The sequence below is a fragment of the Lampetra fluviatilis genome, chromosome 46, assembly GCF_964198595.1.
Source record: "Lampetra fluviatilis chromosome 46, kcLamFluv1.1, whole genome shotgun sequence".
Classification (NCBI taxonomy): Eukaryota; Metazoa; Chordata; class Hyperoartia; order Petromyzontiformes; family Petromyzontidae; genus Lampetra; species Lampetra fluviatilis.
The window spans coordinates 3,116,746-3,137,221 of record NC_136320.1 but is presented as its reverse complement, the minus strand read 5'-3'; the positions used below and the strand labels follow the sequence as shown (position 1 = coordinate 3,137,221).

The window sequence follows — 20,476 nt, the reverse complement described above, 5'->3', positions numbered from 1 at the left end:
GAGGTGGGGGGGGGGGAAGGACAACAAACCACTAAAAGAAATTGTAAAGAAATTAGTTTTCTATCTGGATTTAAAAGTGCATAGCTGCAGTGGCTTCCTAATATCGGAAGGAAGAGCTGTTTGCCGAGATTGAGAAATGGTGGGATAGGTGCTCGCCATGACGCCTCCGTGACGCCTCCCCGTGCCGCCCCTCGCCGCAGGTCGTACTGGGTGAGCGACGCGAGCTGGCTGAGCGGGGACGCGCTGCTCGCGTGCATGCTCAAGCGTGGCGCTCTGCTGCTCGTGTCTCGCCTCGGGGAGCCCCTCACGCTCTCCACGCACGGCTGCTCGGTGGAGTTCGGTCCGGCCCTCTTCATCCCTCTCCACCCCCTCGTCACGTACAGGTGAGGTCTTCGTCGTCATCGGCCGTGATGATCAAAGCATCGCCATTTATCCAGGGGCCTGTGATGCAGCACTCCTTACCAACGCAGGGCTGCTCGATGGATAACTGAGGCCTACCACTGCAAAGGGGATATTTTGATTCTAGATTTGAAGCTTTCGTGACTGCAAGGATTCATATTCTTAGGTTTTTTCGGTAAAGTCACGTAGGTAAAAAATTAAAATTAATAAAATAAAAAGAAAAAATCACGACGTTTCGGAGGCAACACAAGCTTCCACCTGAAGACGGAAGCTTGTGTTGCCTCCGAAACGTCGTGATGTTTTTATTTTTATTTTACTTTTATTAATTTAAATTTTTTTCCTACGTGACTTTACCGAAAAAACCTAAGGGATATTTTGAACCTGGGAAAGCTGTGTTTCTGGCTTTATTCCACGAAGTCACTTCTGTCACTCTATGTAGGCTGTGGATTTCACTGTCAGCCTCTGGGTTTCTCTGTAGTCGATGGTTCCCTTTATATCAGACGGAGACCATCCTCTCGCCACACTCGAGAACCCGGTTCAATGATGGGCACCTGAACCCTGGATATGAACCCAGGATCTCGGTAGCTCTCAGTGGTGCCGGCTCGGCATCTCTGACACCTGGACCACTCCACTCTCTCCGTCCCTCCGCTCCCCGCACGTGACAGCGCCAGTGGCAGCGCCGACGCGACGGCGTCGCACGGCTCGGCCGCCTCCGAGGCGGACGCCTTGCGCCAGCGGTTCTCCGTGAGCGCGCACCCCCGGCTGCCCTTCCTGCTCGCCTCCGATGGTACGGGCGCCGTCTCTCTCTACCTCTCCTGCACGCACTCTCCCGCCTCGCCCCACTCATCTCGGGGTACATGTTGATGGTGATGCGTTTGGGCGCTGAGCGGTGAGCCGCGTGGTGTGTCTCAGGGCACGTGGTGACGGCCATGCGTTTGGGCGCTGAGCGGTGAGCCGCGTGGTGTGTTGCAGGTTACGTGGTGACGACGATCTGTTTGGGCGCTGAGCGGTGAGCCGCGTAGTGTGCCGCAGGGTACGTGGTGACGGGATGCGTTTGGGCGCTGAGCGGTGAAGCCGTGTGATGTGCCTCAGGGTACGTGGTGACGGTGATGCGTTTGGGCGGCGAGCTGGCGCCGGCGAGGCTGGTGCAGGCTGCGCTGGAGGACGTCCACCGCACGCTCGAGGACGTCCGCATCGGCCTGGCGGCATCGCGGGTGCGGCGCCCTCACCGGGCACGCTGCAGTGACATTCACCAGGCTCGCCGCAGATAGACGCATTCACCAGATCGACGCACCCACTCTTGAGCAGGCTTTCACCCGGCAGCGGATGGAGCGTGGCTAACGGTGACGACGATGCCTCCGACAGCTTCCTGGCGAGGCGGTGCTGCTACGGAGCCTCTCGGTGCTGGGCGCGCCGCCCCCCGATGAGACGGTGGCGGTAGACGCCACGGCGGCGCCACCACCGCCGCTACCGCCGCCCCCCTTCCTGCAGCAAGACCCCGACGAGTGGTCCTGTGGGGGCCACCGAGCTCTGCAGGTGAGCTGCCCCCCCCTCCCCGCCACCAAACTACTGCCACGACTCTCGCTAGATCAGCGCCCTCTCCGTTTTGAATCAATCGTGTCTCTAAATAATAATGATTATGATAATTGGTTATTGTAAAGTACAAAGCCAAAGCGATTTCCTGCTGCTCAAACGGGCACTGAGGCATTGGTGCTCATCTCCCGTATACAGCCCTTGGCCAGCAGTGTAAATTACACATTCATATGGCGGGGACAAGCATATCCATAGGACAACCACTGTTGATTTCCCCACAAAGTGGTACCGATATTGTCGATCGTGGAGGGATGATGGGCATCGAGGGCGTTTCTAGGGGGTTTCCCACCTTCAGGAGGCAGGATGTAGGCGCAAACCGCTATTTCTCAAGGGGCCCGATTATATTAGTGAACCACAAAGGAAGTAGCCGATGACGATTCCAAGTTTTCGCGTCTCGATAGACGTCTCCCCGGCTCTCCTTTTAACACTGTCCGCCGGTCGCTAGGGCGACGACCTCTACGACGACCTTTCGGACGAAGAGGAAGGGGGGGCGGGGGATGCGGGAGGAGGGGGGGGCCCCGACCCCCACCCGTACGTGCGCATGGAGCACGGCCGCGTGGAGTTTGCGGGGATGCACGAGGAATCCCGCACCGCCGAGGGAGAGATGGAGCTGACGGCGGCGGGCGGAGCGGATCTCTCGGCCCGGCTCTCGTTCGCTCAGCGCCGGCTGATCGTCGCGTGGCACCTGCTGCTCACTCTCAGGTGAGGGGGGGGCGCTTCCTCCGGGCAGTTCGCGATTAGCAGACACGTTGGTGACACTCTCACTTGATCGATGACGTGTGTACGTGTGGGTGTGTGCGGTAGCGCCGCGGTTAGCGTACTGCGCTTCAATTCGTCAGGCCGCACTCACCGGCGTGGCGATTAAGCCAGCTCCTGTCTAGCATACAGATCCCTGTAAATCATAACAATTATATATATATATTTTTTTAAACATACAGGTTGTCCCCGAGTTACGATGGTCCGACTTACGATATTTCGATGTTACGATGGCGATAGCGATGTGACAAAATTGCCATCACCAACCTAACATCGTTCAAGTATGCAGACAGCGGACAGAATCTTGGTGAGTACAGTACAATATGATACGTCACGATACATTCAATGCAAGTATGATACGTAGCTTTAGCGATTTCATTTGAGGGTTACCACGATACGATACGTTCAATGCATTCTAAAAGTTTTTATAGCAGATAGGATTGTTTCCTGAAAACACTTTCTATTAAATTGCAGTTCATATAGGTAGGCTAAGAATTTACCTTGTTTATTTTACTTTACATTTTACGGTGCAATACAGTATTGTAATTAATACATACATACAGTATATAGTTTATACAGTACGGTACTGTAAATTGCTCTGTTTTGCTAAATTATCACCATTCTTTAAGACTCTTGGGTAGGCTAGGCCATCTTCGACTTACGATATTTTCGGGGTCATCGTAACGCATCTCCATCATAAGTAGAGGACTACCTGTACACGTCAACAAAATCTCCCGCATGTCTCTGTCTCTGCACCGCGCTGTCCAGGGATGTCGACTTCTGGGACACCTGGATGACCTTCACCGTAACGTGCGTGGCCCGCCTGTCGGTGCTGCTGCAGTTCACCGATCGGCCCCGCGGCAGCGCCGGCCCCGCCGGCAAAGCCGCGTCGCGCTCCGTGCGCCGCGACCCCTGGCCCTTCGCGGTGCTGCAGCTCTTCCGGCGCTGCGCACTGGTGCTCTGCTGGCCCGGCGAGCCCCTCCCCCTACCCCTCCGCTGCAGTCACCGCCGGCGCCGGCACCGCCGGGCCCTTCCGTACGGCGCTCGGCTGAGCTTGGAGGTGGCGGCGGCGCTGCTGGGCGGGCGCGCTGACACCGGCGACACTCGCTCGCACCTGCGGTCGCTGCTCGCCGCTTTTTCCTTGCTGTCCTTCGCCGAGGCGTGGCTCGACCGCGCGTGCGGGCTGGTGCTGGCACCGGCGCCAGATCCGCCGGTCCAACCGCCGCTCCCAGAACCGTGCCTTGCGCCGCCGGTAGAGCCTCCCGGCGAGGACGGCGATGAGGCGCCGGCAGAGGTGGCGATGGAAGAAGCGATGGCAGATTCCGTACGAGAGGGGCTTGGCACTGGCGCGGAGATCTACGCCTTGTGCCATGCACCGGCAGCGGCAGACCGGCGGGTGGCGCCGACTCTATCCGGGCGGGTCGCGGTGGTGGGGCCGGAGTGGCTCAGGTCCGTCCTGCACCTCCCCGCACGCAGCGCCGGCAGAGAGAGTAGCCGGCCGGCACACAGGTGCGTAGCGGGAAGATCCGGTTAGCAATCGCCGAGCGACGTGGCGGCTGCCTTTTCGCGTGGCTGTGTGTCTCTGTGTCTGCGTGTCTCTGTGTCTGCGTGTCTCTGTGTCTGCGTGTCTCTATCTGTGTGTCTCTGTGTCTGCGTGTCGCTGTGTCTGCGTGTCTCTGTGTCTGCGTGTCTCTATATGTGTGTCTCTGTGTCTGCGTGTCTCTGTGTCTGCGTGTCTCTATCTGTGTGTCTCTGTGTCTGCGTGTCGCTGTGTCTGCGTGTCGCTGTGTCTGCGTGTCTCCGTGGCTGCGTGTCTCTGTGTCTGCGTGTCTCTATCTGTGTGTCTCTGTGTCTGCGTGTCGCTGTGTCTGCGTGTCGCTGTGTCTGCGTGTCTCCGTGGCTGCGTGTCTCTGTGTCTGCGTGTCTCTATCTGTGTGTCTCTGTGTCTGCGTGTCGCTGTGTCTGCGTGTCGCTGTGTCTGCGTGTCTCCGTGGCTGCGTGTCTCTGTGTCTGCGTGTCTCTATCTGTGTGTCTCTGTGTCTGCGTGTCGCTGTGTCTGCGTGTCGCTGTGTCTGCGTGTCTCCGTGGCTGCGTGTCTCTGTGTCTGCGTGTTTCTATCTGTGTGTCTCTGTGTCTGCGTGTCACTGTGTCTGCGTGTCGCTGTGTCTGCGTGTCTCCGTGGCTGCGTGTCTCTGTGTCTGCGTGTCTCTATCTGTGTGTCTCTGTGTCTGCGTGTCGCTGTGTCTGCGTGTCGCTGTGTCTGCGTGTCTCCGTGGCGGCGTGTCTCTGTGTCTGCGTGTCTCCGTGGCTGTGCGTCTCTGTGTCTGCGTGTCTCTGTGTCTGCGTGTCTCTGTGTCTGCGTGTCTCTGTGTCTGCGTGTCTCTGTGTCTGCGTGTCTCTGTGTCTGCGTGTCTCTGTGTCTGCGTGTCTCTGTGTCTGCGTGTCTCTGTGTCTGCGTGTCTCTGTGTCTGCGTGTCTCTGTGTCTGCGTGTCTCTATTTGTGTGTCTCTGTGTCTCTGTGTCTGCGTGTCGCTGTGTCTGCGTGTCTCTGTGTCTGCGTGTCTCTGTGTCTGCGTGTCGCTGTGTCTGCGTGTCTCTATTTGTGTGTCTCTGTGTCTGCGTGTCGCTGTGTCTGCGTGTCTCTGTGTCTGCGTGTCTCTGTGTCTGCGTGTCGCTGTGTCTGCGTGTCTCCGTGGCTGCGTGTCTCTGTGTCTGCGTGTCGCTGTGTCTGCGTGTCGCTGTGTCTGCGTGTCTCTGTGTCTGCGTGTCTCTGTGTCTGCGTGTCTCTGTGTCTGCGTGTCTCTGTGTCTGCGTGTCTCTATTTGTGTGTCTCTGTGTCTGCGTGTCTCTGTGTCTGCGTGTCTCTGTGTCTGCGTGTCTCTGTGTCTGCGTGTCTCTGTGTCTGCGTGTCTCTGTGTCTGCGTGTCTCCGTGGCTGTGTGTCTCTGTGTCTGCGTCTCTCTATTTGTGTGTCTCCGTGGCTGTGCGTCTCTGTGTCTGCGTGTCTCTGTGTCTGCGTGTCTCTGTGTCTGCGTGTCTCTGTGTCTGCGTGTCTCTGTGTCTGCGTGTCGCTGTGTCTGCGTGTCGCTGTGTCTGCGTGTTTCTGTGTCTGCGTGTCTCTGTGTCTGCGTGTCTCTGTGTCTCCGTGGCTGTGTGTCTGCGTGTCGCTGTGTCTGCGTGTCTCTGTGTCTGCGTGTCGCTGTGTCTGCGTGTCGCTGTGTCTGCGTGTCTCTGTGTCTGCGTGTCTCTGTGTCTGCGTGTCTCTGTGTCTGCGTGTCTCTGTGTCTGCGTGTCGCTGTGTCTGCGTGTCTCTGTGTCTGCGTGTCTCTGTGTCTGCGTGTCGCTGTGTCTGCGTGTCTCTGTGTCTGCGTGTCTCTGTGTCTGCGTGTCTCTGTGTCTGCGTGTCTCTGTGTCTGCGTGTCTCTGTGTCTGCATGTCGCTGTGTCTGCGTGTCGCTGTGTCTGCGTGTCTCTGTGTCTGCGTGTCTCTGTGTCTGCGTGTCTCTGTGTCTGCGTGTCGCTGTGTCTGCGTGTCGCTGTGTCTGCGTGTCGCTGTGTCTGCGTGTCGCTGTGTCTGCGTGTCTCTGTGTCTGCGTGTCTCTGTGTCTCCGTGGCTGTGTGTCTCTGCGTGTCGCTGTGTCTGCGTGTCTCTGTGTCTGCGTGTCTCTGTGTCTGCGTGTCTCTGTGTCTGCGTGTCTCTATTTGTGTGTCTCTGTGTCTGCGTGTCTCTGTGTCTGCGTGTCTCTATCTGTGTGTCTCTGTGTCTGCGTGTCTCTGTGTCTGCGTGTCTCTATTTGTGTGTCTCTGTGTCTGCGTGTCTCTGTGTCTGCGTGTCTCTATCTGTGTGTCTCTGTGTCTGCGTGTCGCTGTGTCTGCGTGTCGCTGTGTCTGCGTGTCGCTGTGTCTGCGTGTCTCCGTGGCTGCGTGTCTCTATCTGCGTGTCTCTATCTGTGTGTCTCTGTGTCTGCGTGTCGCTGTGTCTGCGTGTCGCTGTGTCTGCGTGTCGCTGTGTCTCCGTGTCTCTGTGTCTGCGTGTCTCTATATGTGTGTCTCTGTGTCTGCGTGTCTCTATATGTGTGTCTCTGTGTCTGCGTGTCTCTGTGTCTGCGTGTCGCTGTGTCTGCGTGTCTCTGTGTCTGCGTGTCTCTGTGTCTGCGTGTCTCTGTGTCTGCGTGTCTCTGTGTCTGCGTGTCTCCGTGGCTGTGTGTCTCCGTGGCTGTGTGTCTCTGTGTCTGTGTGTCTCTGTGTCTGCGTGTCTCTGTGTCTGCGTGTCTCTGTGTCTGCGTGTCTCTGTGTCTGCGTGTCTCCGTGGCTGCGTGTCTCTGTGTCTGTGTGTCTCTGTGTCTGCGTGTCTCTGTGTCTGTGTGTCTCTGTGTCTGCGTGTCTCTGTGTCTGCGTGTCTCTGTGTCTGCGTGTCTCTGTGTCTGCGTGTCTCCGTGGCTGCGTGTCTCTGTGTCTGTGTGTCTCTGTGTCTGCGTGTCTCTGTGTCTGCGTGTCTCTATTTGTGTGTCTCCGTGGCTGTGTGTCTCTGTGTCTGCGTGTCTCTGTGTCTGCGTGTCTCTGTGTCTGCGTGTCTCTGTGTCTGCGTGTCTCTGTGTCTGCGTGTCTCCGTGGCTGTGTGTCTCCGTGGCTGTGTGTCTCTGTGTCTGCGTGTCTCTGTGTCTGCGTGTCTCTGTGTCTGCGTGTCTCTGTGTCTCTGTGTCTGCGTGTCTCCGTGGCTGCGTGTCTCTGTGTCTGCGTCTCTCTATTTGTGTGTCTCCGTGGCTGTGTGTCTCTGTGTCTGCGTGTCTCCGTGGCTGCGTGTCTCTGTGTCTGCGTGTCTCTGTGTCTGCGTGTCTCTGTGTCTGCGTGTCTCCGTGGCTGCGTGTCTCTGTGTCTGCGTCTCTCTATTTGTGTGTCTCCGTGGCTGTGTGTCTCTGTGTCTGTGTGTCTCTGTGTCTGCGTGTCTCTGTGTCTGCGTGTCTCTGTGTCTGCGTGTCGCTGTGTCTGCGTGTCTCTGTGTCTGCGTGTCGCTGTGTCTGCGTGTCTCTGTGTCTGCGTGTCTCTGTGTCTGCGTGTCTCTGTGTCTGCGTGTCTCTGTGTCTGCGTGTCTCTGTGTCTGCGTGTCGCTGTGTCTGCGTGTCTCTGTGTCTGCGTGTCTCTGTGTCTGCGTGTCTCTGTGTCTGCGTGTCTCTGTGTCTGCGTGTCTCTGTGTCTGCGTGTCTCTGTGTCTGCGTGTCGCTGTGTCTGCGTGTCTCCGTGGCTGCGTGTCTCTGTGTCTGCGTGTATTCTAGTACTTCTGAAGTTGTTTCAATCGAGTCTTTGACCACATAAGGAAAAATATAAATAATATTCACGGGAAATAAACAACTCTGTTTCTCTAGACGGGGGCGGTAGCTGTGATGCAGTGGCTGAGCCACTGCCCTATGAATCCCGTGCCTTGAATTCCAGCCCTGGCCACGGCTAATATCAGTGGCGGAGAGTGATTTTCGGATCGGTCCTCCCCACCTTTTTCTCTTCCACACTTCCTTTACCCACCCAGTTCTTGCATGGTTAAACAATTTGCACTGAACACGTTGGCTTTTCTGCGGCCATCATTATGATTCGTAATAGATTCCTTGGTTAGGCCACGTATGTGATCTTGACACATTTTTGTCGTTCAAACCATCCACCACCTGATAGCCAAACGAATTAAATTGTCACATCTACCAGCATCGGACACGGTAATTATCCTTAATAATTCGTAATGCTTATCATTTCAGCTCACTCACCAGTAAGTTGAAGAATATATCTCATGACCGCATTAATTTCCCGATCTTAATTCTGACTTCCCAGGGCTACCCGATACAGGCCAGGCTCAGAGTGTAAATGTTTGTATTAAAATATTTGACGAGGACAATCCCTTCAGAGGCATTAACATCTCGTTTGCAAGTGCGACAGGAGCCGGTTTAAAATTCTCGGGTACCCTCTCCAATGACGTGTTCCTGACAGTACTTTCCCGCCGGGTTCATCGCGGGTGTTCGCGCCTCTCGCTCTCTCTGTGCGCGTCCAGGCTCGTCGCCTGCTGGAGGCTGCTGTACAGACACGTTTTGCAGTTCCAGCAGCAGCTGCAGCTGCGGCACGGTGCTGATGACTGTGACGAGGGGGCCGCCCAGGAGCGGCTGGTGGCCTCGCGTATCGCTGCGGCAGTGCAGGCGCGCCTGCAGTGCGTGGACGGGAGCTTTCCACGGCAGAGACCGTTGCTTGACATTGCCGGTGCGTTTACTGTGCCGGGCCGGAGATGACATCGGAAGCAGCGATGGCATCGTCATTATCATGATCATCGGCACCACCGATAGCACAGCATGATCACAGCTTTCCACCATCACTGCCATCTTGCTCATCGGTAGCAGCACCATCACCACTGCCATCATTGTCAGCAGTGGCATCGCCACCATTGCTACCACCACGCTCGTCATAATAGGTATCAATATAATTCGCAACAATTTCCACCACTAAACCCACCACCATCATCATCATCAGCAGCATGATCACTATTACTACCATTACTTGTACCACCTCCACCAGCTTGATAGTTTTTTAATCTCGATTGAAATCTCATTTCTTGAGAACTGCTTTTTTGTGTTTAGTTTGTTGTCCTTCCCCCGCACCGATTAGCACGGTTGGCTACTTGCGTGTTACCCAGCCGGGAGCGGTATTGTTGTGGCGAGTGCACTGCGCAATGAAACCCAGCATGTCTGTGTTAGCCGTGTCGGTGTGTGTGCGCGCCCACCTGTGTGTGAGTTACCTGTGTTAGCTCTTGGGGGCATCTGTGTGTTTGTCGCGCAGGAGAGGAACTTTACCTGAGCGGCTCATACCACGAGGCAGTGCACACCTGGCGGAGGGCGGTGCTGGAAGACACCGACTCAGGTACGGAACCGACCGGAGCCGTGGCCGTCGGGCCTGCGGCTTGGCGATCGTGAGCACCGTTGTGCGGGATCGGTGACGGCCGACGTGCACCAAACTGTCACCGCCGCGGCGAGTCGCATCACGGCAGAGGTCGCAAACGGGTTTTGATTCCTTACCTGTACCCGGCCGCACCAGGGTCGCAAACGGGTACCCGTACCCTACCCGATAACCGGCTACCCGTACCCAGCCGGGTATCGGGTAGGGTACGGGTATTGGGTACCCGATTGCGACCTCTGGGATGAAGCCATGTTGCAGGCGTGGGTGGGTTGATTCTAGGAACTTGAATTGTGAGAATAGACAAGAAGTTGGGAAATGAGTGACAAACGGTGACTCACCAGTGACTCACGGCCTACCCGTACCCGGCCGCACCAGGGTCGCAAACGGGTACCCGTACCCGGCCGGGTACGGGTAGCCGGGTATCGGGTAGGGTACGGGTATCGGGTACCCGGTTGCGACCTCTGCATCACGACGAGTGGCATCGCGGTGTAAACGGTGGCGATGGTTTTGCGGCAGGGGGGAGGCGAGGCGCTCACCTGCAGACGCGCCACTGCCTGGCGCTGCTCTACGCTCACCTGCGTGCGCTCCACCTGCTCCCCGCACTCTGCCTGTGCGACCGCATGGCCGCACGCCTCCTGCAACCGCACACCGACACAGGTGACTCGTACACATCCGAGACACATCCGAGACACGTACAAAGATGAAGATCTCCTGTGTGTAGCTTTAAGAGCCTGTTGTGGTGAGTGCTGTTAGCACGGTGAAGGCGCTGTGGTCCGCGTCGCTAACCGCCGCCTCGTGCCGCTCGCCTCGCCCGCAGCGCCGGGGATTTGTGAGCGGGCGGCGCTGGCTGTGGTTCGCTCCATGGGCCGGTTCATGGCGGCATACTTCACCAACCGTGCACTCTACGTGTTCCCACCGCACAGCGTGCAGACGCTGCCACCGCTGCACACGACGGCAGGTACGGGGCTGCGGCAAACTCCCAGTTCGTCGCTCTTCACAATTCAGAGCAATCATGCGTAATGCACGTAGCACAGTGGGTACCGAGCGGAGTGGTGACGCTGCAGATGCTGAAAATGTCAGTGATTTTGATGATGGTGAGACGATGATAAGCATGATGATGATAAGAATGCGAGTCGTTCCGGTGCGAGAGTGCGTGTGCTGATGCTGCTACTGGTGATTCTGCTGCTCATGCTGCTGCTGCTGATGCTGCTGACGGTCGCTTGTACCGTCGGCAGCTCCTCCCCCGCGGTGGCGCTTGCTGCCGGTGAGCCGCGCCGGCGTGAGCGTGAGCGCACGGGCCCAGCGCGTGTCGTCGGCCTGGAGCCCCGAGTACGCGCTGGAGCTGCTGCTCGTGGCGGGGCTCCACGCGGAGGCCGTGTGGCTCGCGCGCACGCTCGGCGACTGGAAGACGGCGGTGGCCGTCGGCCTGGCGTACTGCTCGCACGACCACCACCACCAAAACCGCCACCTCCACCGCCGCCGCCGCCACAACCGCAGTCTAGCTGGCGCCGATCCCGCGGGGTGAGTTGAGTTGCACAAGTCTCTCCTCGTGCGTTCGATTTTTTTTGGTTCGTTTGACTGTTGGCATTGTGGTGACCCAGTCACTTGATTACTTGATACAGCAATCGTGCTGTGACGGTTCCACCTGAAGCTTGTGTTGCCTCCAAAACGTCGTGATTTTTTATTTTGCTTTTATTCATTTTATTTTTTACCTACGTGACTTTACTGCAAAATCCTAAGAGTGTGACCCAGGTCACTCACTCTTGCAAATGAGACAGAATCAACTTGAAACCCGAAACTCAGTTCGATGAATAGTGACGGATTTTTTAATGCTTTCCAACTAATGCTGAAATCATGAATGCATAAACTCTGCCCGTCCGTCCGTCTGTGTCTGTCACAAGTCGTAAAGATGATCCAAACACATTGTGGAGATGGCCTTTCCAGTGAGGCCCCTTGTCGTCCATTTGCTCTCCTAGGCCACCGCGGGTGTCACTGCAACTCCCCGACGACCTCCGACCCGCAAGGATCTTGCAGGAGAAGCTGCAGGCGCTGCTGCAGACGCCTTTAACGGCGCCGCAGATGGACCCGGACGGAGCCCGGGTGGCCGATGTAACAGCCGGCACCGCGTCCGGTAAGCGCCGCATCGGCGGCGGCGGTGGTTTCTGTCCGCGGGGCTGGTGGTCGAAATGGAAAAGTCTGCGCCACCACTCCCCCGGTGATGATGTCGAGCAGGAAGGCAGTAGCAGCCACGCAATGAGCCAGTGCCGACACTTGCCAAGGTTCTGTGGTCCTCTATATATTAAGGTGGAATCGGTCAATTAATGAGTGTTCACGTGGGAGAAAACGAGACCACCTGGAGAAAACCCACACACATGTGTGAGCGGTACATGTGACGGTACAGGTGTTGGTAGATGTCTCTGTACATGTGACAGTACATGTGACGGTACAGGTGTTGGTAGATGTCTCTGTACATGTGACAGTACATGTGACGGTACAGGTGTTGGTATATGTCTCTGTACATGTGACAGTACATGTGACGGTACAGGTGTTGGTAGATGTCTCTGTACATGTGACAGTACATGTGACGGTACAGGTGTTGGTAGATGTCTCTGTACATGTGACAGTACATGTGACGGTACAGGTGTTGGTAGATGTCTCTGTACATGTGACAGTACATGTGACGGTACAGGTGTTGGTAGATGTCTCTGTACATGTGACAGTACATGTGACGGTACAGGTGTTGGTATATGTCTCTGTACATGTGACAGTACATGTGACGGTACAGGTGTTGGTAGATGTCTCTGTACATGTGACAGTACATGTGACGGTACAGGTGTTGGTAGATGTCTCTGTACATGTGACAGTACATGTGACGGTACAGGTGTTGGTAGATGTCTCTGTACATGTGACAGTACATGTGACGGTACAGGTGTTGGTATATGTCTCTGTACATGTGACAGTACATGTGACGGTACAGGTGTTGGTAGATGTCTCTGTACATGTGACAGTACATGTGACGGTACAGGTGTTGGTAGATGTCTCTGTACATGTGACAGTACATGTGACGGTACAGGTGTTGGTAGATGTCTCTGTACATGTGACAGTACATGTGACGGTACAGGTGTTGGTAGATGTCTCTGTACATGTGACAGTACATGTGACGGTACAGGTGTTGGTAGATGTCTCTGTACATGTGACAGTACGTGTGACGGTACAGGTGTTGGTAGGTGTTACAGTACATGAGACGGTACAGGTGTTGGTAGATGTCTCTGTACATGTGACAGTACATGTGACGGTACAGGTGTTGGTAGATGTCTCTGTACATGTGACAGTACATGTGACGGTACAGGTGTTGGTATATGTTTCTGTACATGTGACGGTACACGTAATGGTAGATGTGACGGTACATGTGACAGTACGTGTGACGGTACAGGTGTTGGTAGGTGTCTCTGTACGTGTGACGGTACACGTAATGGTAGATGTGACGGTACATGTGACAGTACGTGTGACGGTACAGGTGTTGGTAGGTGTCTCTGTACGTGTGACGGTACAGGTGTTGGTAGATGTCTCTGTACATGTGACGGTACAGGTGTTGGTAGATGTCTCTGTACATGTGACAGTACATGTGACGGTACAGGTGTTGGTAGATGTCTCTGTACATGTGACAGTACATGTGTTGGTAGATGTCTCTGTACATGTGACAGTACATGTGACGGTACAGGTGTTGGTAGATGTCTCTGTACATGTGACGGTACGTGTAATGGTAGATATCACTGTACGTGTGCCACTGGCGGTTGGGGGGGGCGCGGTGAACCTTCACACACCTACCGCTCGCAGACTCCGCCGCCGCCGCCGCCGCCGACGAGGAGGGAGAGGACGACGCCCCGGACGCCCTGCTGGCCGCGCTGCGCGAGATGCTGCACGCGGCCGCCATGGCCGGGGTAGACGCGCTAGGGCCCGCGCTCGCCGGCGCCGTGGGGGCGGCCCGGGAGCGCGCCGGGGGCGGCTGCCTGGCCGGGCTGGTGCCGCCGGGCCTCTACCTGCCGGCGCCGCCGCTGTACTGCCCGCAGCTCGGTGTGGAGCTGCAGGTGCTTGCGCTGGGGCCGGGGCCGCGTTGGCAGTGGGTGCACACGGCGACGGAGAGCTGATGGTCGGCATCCGCGCAAAAGGGCCGTTGCTCGAAACGACGCCTGTTATTTGCTGTTGTATTTATTTATTATTCTACATGGCTAGTATTATGTTTATTATTTTACCTATCTATCAAATATCGGCTATTTATTTATAATTTTATTTATTTAGTGTTTTATTTGTTATTTTACCATTCTATTTATTTATTATATTGTATAATGTTATTTCTTTATTATCTGGTCTATTTATTTATGTATCATTATATTTATATGCTATTTTGTTATTTATTTTGTATTTTATCTATCTATTATTTCATCTCTCTATTATTTTATTGATATTAGTTTTGTTTATTATTTTATTTTACACCTGTTATTTTTTTTTTTCCTTTTAATCCCACAGTGTTATTGACGAGCATGGCGACCGTTATTGTCCACCCCACCGTATATATTGATTCAGCCGCACATTCCACTATCCGGCCACACGCTCTACTGCAAACTCTTGATCGCGCCCTACTGAGCGTAACCGTGCTCCGGGCTCCGACCCCGGGATGACCTCTGGGCTGTTATCCACACGGCACGCAGGCTCCGGAATTCGCTGCTCTTGGAGGTCGGGAACTGACACAGTCGATGGAGACTTCTAAGTCCCCACTGAAGACCCCACTGGCTGTTTAACGCAGCGGCCTCCTCTCTTTCTCTCTCCAGTTCTCTGTCGTTTCACCTCGGTCTCTCTCCGGCTACTTCTCACTCATCCCCTCCTCCTTTGTATGCATGCTGCTCTGAGATCCATTGTTTAAGGTGGCCGAATACATCTCCAAACTATTGCTATTCGGTATTTATTTTTCTGGAAGTGGAGAGTAAAATAAAAAGTAATCGTTGCAATGACGTCCAACGTTCCGACCCCGGGGGTCACGGGCCAGAGGTCGCAACCGGGTACCCGTACCCTACCCAATACCCGGCTACCCGTACCCGGCCGGGTACGGGTACGGGTACCCGTTTGCGACCCTGATGCGGCCGGGTACGGGTAGGCCGTGAGTCACTGGTGAGTAGCCGTTTGTCACTCATTTCGGGTAGGGTACGGGTAGGGAATCAAAACCCGTTTGCGACCTCTGACGGGGGCTAACGTGCGGTGCGTGGTGCGCAGGAGGGTGACGACGCGGCGCTGGCGCAGGAGAAGCGCTCCCGGCACGGCGCGTCGAGCGCGCTGCAGCGGGCGCTGGCGCTGCTGCGCGCGTCGCGCTGCTCCCTCCCCGCCGCGCAGTGGTACATCCGCCGCCTGCAGAGAGTGCGGCGCACCGTGGGCAAGGTCCGCTGCTGCCTGAGAGAGAGAGAGAGTGTGTGTGCTACGGTGTGGGTGGGGCGCGGTGCCCGAGAGAGGGTGGTGCGGTGCGGACAGTTTGCGGTGCGTGAGCGAGAGAGCGAGCGGTGCGATGTGGACACGGTACGGTGCTGTGTGATTGCTATGCCTGCACCAGCAGCAGTAGTAGCAGCGTTATCGTCATCGTCTGTAACATCAGCAGTAGCGGCGTCGTCATCGTTGTCGTCGTCATCATCGTCGTCATCGTCGTCATCGTCGTCATGGTCGTCATGGTCGTCATCGTCGTCATCATCGTCTCGTCTATTGCCGTCCGTTCTCCCCTGATAGATCCGTGCCAAGGAGGGGCGGCCGCCCCCCAAGCCGCTGCCCCCCTCCCTGCTGGCGTACACGAGGATGCGGGGCGTCGCGCTCGAGCGAGCCGGGGCCGAGGGCCAGGGCACGACGGCGCGCGTTCTTGGTAACGGTTCTCGCAGTCACCGACAATTTGATTCGTCGGGGGTCAAGGGTCGGGATTGTGGTTTTGGGGTCACGATTTTGGGGTCACGATTTCTGCGGCCGTTTTTCAATTTGGGGAGCGGCACTGCGTGTTGCTCTTAACGGTTCCTCCTCTCGATGTGATTCGATCGATTCATATTCTTAGGTTTTTTCGGTAAAGTCACGTAGATTAAAAATTGTAATTAATAAAAGTAGAATAAAAATGAAATAAAAATCACGACGTTTCGGAGGCAACACAAGCTTCCGTCTTCAGGTGGAACCGTCACAGCACGATAGCTGTATCAAGTAACTTACTTATCTTACTTGATACAGCTATCGTGCTGTGACGTTTCCACCTGAAGACGGAAGCTTGTGTTGCCTCCGAAACGTCGTGATTTTTATTTTATTTTTATTTTACTTTAATTAATTTTAATTTTTTATCTACGTGACTTTACCGAAAAAACCTAAGAATGTGAATCCTTGCAGTCACGAAAGCTTCAAATCTAGAATTCGATCGATTCTTAGAATCACGATTCGATTCGCAAATAGATCCGCAGTTTTCTTTCTCCTGTGGTGCGTGTAAGGATGTATTATAGTGGCATCGTCAAGTCAAGTTCATTTGTTTAACCAGGTGAAAACTCTAGAGATAAGGATGAAAAGCAGTAACATGAAAACAAGCACAACAACGGAGAAAATAGAAATTGGAGCAAAACCAACTGCATCACAGTCGTGTGAATCTGTAAAAACGTATTATTTTTTTTTTTAATGGCGTGTTGGACTTTAACCCGGCCATGTAGCTCAGTGGTAGAGTGAGCGGCTCACAATCGGAAGGTTCCGAGTTCAGATCCTGGCTGGGGGTCGATGAAACGAGTGCCTTGTTGTGGGGAAGTCAAAAGTTGCTGGCCTACGGATGGATTTGTCCCGCCATAGGAATGTAGAATTTCCACCACTGGCTCTGCAGGGCTGTGAACAGAAGATGAACGCTCATGCCTCAACGCTCATTTGAGCAGGGAATCACTTGGACGTTGACTTTCACCCAGAGGTCGCAACCGGGTACCCGATACCCGTACCCTACCCGATACCCGGCTACCCGTACCCGGCCGGGTACGGGTAGACGTTTGCGACCCTGGTGCAGCCGGGTACGGGTACGGGTAGGCCGTGAGTCACTGGTGAGTCACCGTTTGTCACTCATTTCCCAACGTCTTGTCTCTTCTCACAATTCAAGTTCCTAGAATCAACCCACCCGCGCCTGCAACATGGCTTCATCCTAGAGGTCGCAATCGGGTACCCGAGACCCGTATCCTACCCGATACCCGGCCGGGTACGGGTAGCCGGGTATCGGGTAGGGTACGGGTACCGGTACCCGGTTGCGACCCTGGTGCGGCCGGGTACGGGTACGGGTAAGGAATCAAAACCCGTTTGCGACCTCTGCTTTCACCTGAGCCGTGATCCCCTCCGTATCCCCGGCCCTGTGTGTGTGCGTGCGTGCGTCACATGACCCAGGTTGCTTCCGTGAGCTCTGTGCCCTCTGCTTCCTGCTGCACATGCGTGACCGCCTCTCCGAGTGCTGCCGCAAGTACCAGGCGGCGCACGACAGCCTGCACAGCGCGCAGGTAGCACCACCAGCACCACCAGCACCACCAGCACCACCAGCACCACCAGCACCACCACCACGCGGGCCGGTGACCTCCTCCCACACAGCACCACCAGCCGCACGGCGCCATCGAGGCGTCGGGAGAGAGGCTCGCGGGACTGACCATCCTGTCGACCGTTCGTTCTGTCGTCAGAGAGGTCGCGTCGCGTCGATTGCCCGCTCGCGCCACGACTCGCGGAAAGGGCCTCCATGAGGCCGGAGCCTTAGACAGCTGCTCTCTGTGCGGTACTTGGTCTACTCTTCCACGACGGCCAGACGTCTTGGAGGAGGTGGGCTTACCCGCATTATTTTCCCACCACACGTCAGCTTACTGTGGTGCCGAACCCATTTCTACTGCTGGGTGGACAAGAGGCATCTGCGGGGGCATTTGAGAAACTCGCCCCCAATGCCTAAACTGACCGTTACAGCACGGCGTGTAACATCACGTTATTACAAAATGAAAAGAGTCGGGACGCAACAGTGAAATCACGATAACGTCCGTATGGTGTGATAACTCCTCCCATGAATGCCCCAGCAATCTCAGCTGAGCCGCCGCGAGTTCTGTAAAGACGCACGTGAATTCCTGAATTCCCGCACAGCAGCAGCGCGGCTCGGTGTTCGCGTTCGACGGCGCGGTGACGGCGCAGTGCGAGGCGGCGCTGGCGTGGGCCTGCCGCCTGCTGCCCTTCGCGCGCTTCCTGCACGCCGAGGAGATGCTCCAGGACCTCGTGCTCAGCCTCGTCGCAGAGCTGCCCCCCACACGACAGGTCCGGCACAGAGGGGGGTGGTGGGGGGTGGTGCCAGGGAGGGGAGGGGTGGCGGGCAAGGGGAAGGGTGAGAGGGGAGCGGTTGGACGCGAGGAGCTGTGACGGGACACATGCCAGCGCATTTGTCTACGGTGCTGTTCAACTGTAGTGCTCGCGCTTCTTGTTGCCGCTCCCGCTGTGATGGCGCCAGATGGTGGAGATTCTGGCGCAGGCGTTCCCGGACGCGGAGGGGGTGCGCGTGCCGCTGCAGGACAAACACCGCTCACTGCTCAAGCGCCTGCGCTTTGTCAACGTGCAGGGTACGGGGCGTGCAGCTCCTGCTGGTGGCCACCACCACCAGCACGAGCACAGCAGCTTGGGCTCCCACGCACCACACACACCACACCCACCACACAAACTACAGACAACACATACACAACAACAGCAACCACCATTCGCCACTAAGTGGCATTGACGTCACCAGGTGCTTGTGCCAGGCTAAACACATACACTCACCACACACCACACACACCACATCTACGCGACACTGCATGCAGAGTACACACACTCCACATACCACACACACCACACTCACGGCACACACTCCGCACATCTGTCCAAGCTGCTTTGTGCATCATCGTCATCATTATTATTATCATCGTTACGTATTGTGAAGTATTGTGATGACGACGACGACGACGACGATGATGGTTCTTGTCACCGTTGTGCAGACGCAGAGGAGGGGTCGTCGGAGCAGCAGAGCGTGTCTCTGTGTCTGGACGAGCAGCAGGAACGCCGCGACCGCTTCCTGGCGCGCGTCGCACGCACCACGGGCCCCGTGCTCGCCCACATCTGGGAGCCCGCCGCCAACGACGACCACGGGGACGACGACGACGACGCCTCCGTGTCCGCCGCCAGGTTTCGTCCGCTGCTGCGCTCTGGGTCGGCCGACTCGGAGAGCGCCGGCAACGCGGACGAGCCGGCGGTGGCGGCGGCGCCGGGGGCCCCGGATCCAGGCGCGAGCAGAAAGCGGCCGGCGGTTCGGTGCTTCTCCGATTCGCTCGTGCGGCATGGCGCCGTGCCGGGCGGGGGTTTGTCGGGGAGCAAGGCGCCGGCGTCGTCGTCGCCTTCGTCGGCCGGGGCGACGACGCCGGTGGCCGCGGCGGAGTCGTCGGGGAAGACGCCGGTGAGGAAGGGATTGTCGCTGGACGGGCGGGTGGGCGCCGCGGCGAGGAGGAGACGGGCGAGCGGTGGTGACAGCAAATCGCCGTTCCGCGATGAGTGGTCCGATTCCGGGAGCCGCGTTGCAGCCGGAAACGCCGGCACGGATCCGGCGCACGGCACTGGCACCGAGGGAGCGGCGGCGGCGGCGGCGGCATCGGCGTCACTGCCGCCTGTCGGTAGCTGGGAGTTCGAGCTGGAGGACGACGAGTACCTGGACTTCCTCGACCTCTTCCTGGGCTACGTGCTCGAGCGGGACTTGGCGGGCGGCGCCGGGCAAGACGACGGGGCAGCCGGCTCGGTGCCGCTGCTGGCGCCGTTCACCGAGCTGCTGCGGCGGCGTGAGCTCACGTCGCTGGCGTTTGAGGCGCAGGCGATGCTGAAGCGCTGGGTGGAACGGCAAGGCGGCGCCCACCGGCCGCTGGCGCGAACTAACAGCCTCCCGGCGGCGAGGGAGCGCAAGCGCGGCCGGGCGATCGCGGGGACCGGCGGCGCCGCCGCCGACGCGCCCGACGAGAAGCCTCCGTTTGAAGCCGGCACGCTCTACCCGGCGCTCGCCGGCCTCTACGCGGAGCTCTGTCCGGAGAGCGGCACGAGCGGGAACCGGTCTCGCGTGAGCCGGAGCGCGGACGCGGTTAAGGAACGTCCCGTACCGAGGGCGGCCGGCGCGACGGGGATCGGCCCGGAGGCACCGTTCGCGAGAGTCGGCCCCTTCGGCCCCCCGCCCTCGAAGCTCTTCGAGGGCGCGAGGAGTAAACCGGCGCCGCTCGCCGGTGAGACGGTGCGGGAGGCTCCGAGCGGTGGGCTCTTCTGGGCGCGGCGGCAGGCGCAGGCGGATGTGGGACGACTCCCGGCGGACGAGTCGGAGGGATCGTGGCTCGAGTTGAGCAGCGCTGACGGTTGGGGACGCCACCCTCGGCTGACCGGTGGCGCCCACGTGGCGGGAAAGTCCCGTGAAGGAGCGGCCGGATCGCAGGAGGTGAGCGCTCGTGCCGAGCGATGCCCATGTCCGTTTAAAGATTCCCCTGCTCGTAAGCGCTCGATGAGCGATAGTATTGGGGGCGTTGGTGGCTGGATGGCCGCAGGCCCTGATGAGGCTGCGCGGCACAGATATCGGCTCGGTCGGACATTCCGCTAGACTCTTCCAGCTCCTGAATGTGCCCACCGTAAGCAGGGCACGCGAAACAGAGAACAGGTGCTGGATCGGTCATCGGACAGCAAGGCGCACGGTACATCAGCGAGAGCGCTGGGCGAGATGACCTCTTTCTGCTCCCCATGATGCCCCCAGTA

At 57.2% G+C, this 20,476-nt stretch overlaps 1 protein-coding gene across 3 annotated transcripts in view; it reads left to right on the top strand.

Moving 5' to 3' along the window:
* Positions 1 to 20,476, top strand: part of CPLANE1 (ciliogenesis and planar polarity effector complex subunit 1) — a 58,380-nt gene that overhangs the window by 9,738 nt on the left and 28,166 nt on the right. For 2 of the 3 annotated variants that reach the window (XR_013640085.1, XM_078876925.1), the window contains exons 9-27: positions 201 to 383; positions 1,065 to 1,186; positions 1,492 to 1,613; positions 1,765 to 1,935; positions 2,438 to 2,694; positions 3,517 to 4,257; positions 8,778 to 8,980; positions 9,554 to 9,634; positions 10,187 to 10,327; positions 10,488 to 10,628; positions 10,906 to 11,191; positions 11,647 to 11,801; positions 13,508 to 13,758; positions 14,939 to 15,100; positions 15,440 to 15,569; positions 17,090 to 17,199; positions 17,819 to 17,986; positions 18,177 to 18,285; positions 18,697 to 20,165. Coding sequence is in view for 2 of the 3 variants with exons in the window: in XM_078876925.1 (XP_078733051.1) it covers positions 201 to 383; positions 1,065 to 1,186; positions 1,492 to 1,613; positions 1,765 to 1,935; positions 2,438 to 2,694; positions 3,517 to 4,257; positions 8,778 to 8,980; positions 9,554 to 9,634; positions 10,187 to 10,327; positions 10,488 to 10,628; positions 10,906 to 11,191; positions 11,647 to 11,801; positions 13,508 to 13,758; positions 14,939 to 15,100; positions 15,440 to 15,569; positions 17,090 to 17,199; positions 17,819 to 17,986; positions 18,177 to 18,285; positions 18,697 to 20,165 (5,002 nt within the window). In the remaining variant the exon portion in view is untranslated. The remainder of the gene's footprint in view (positions 1 to 200; positions 384 to 1,064; positions 1,187 to 1,491; positions 1,614 to 1,764; positions 1,936 to 2,437; positions 2,695 to 3,516; positions 4,258 to 8,777; positions 8,981 to 9,553; positions 9,635 to 10,186; positions 10,328 to 10,487; positions 10,629 to 10,905; positions 11,192 to 11,646; positions 11,802 to 13,507; positions 13,759 to 14,938; positions 15,101 to 15,439; positions 15,570 to 17,089; positions 17,200 to 17,818; positions 17,987 to 18,176; positions 18,286 to 18,696; positions 20,166 to 20,476) is intronic. The other variant, XM_078876926.1, reaches the window with a different exon arrangement.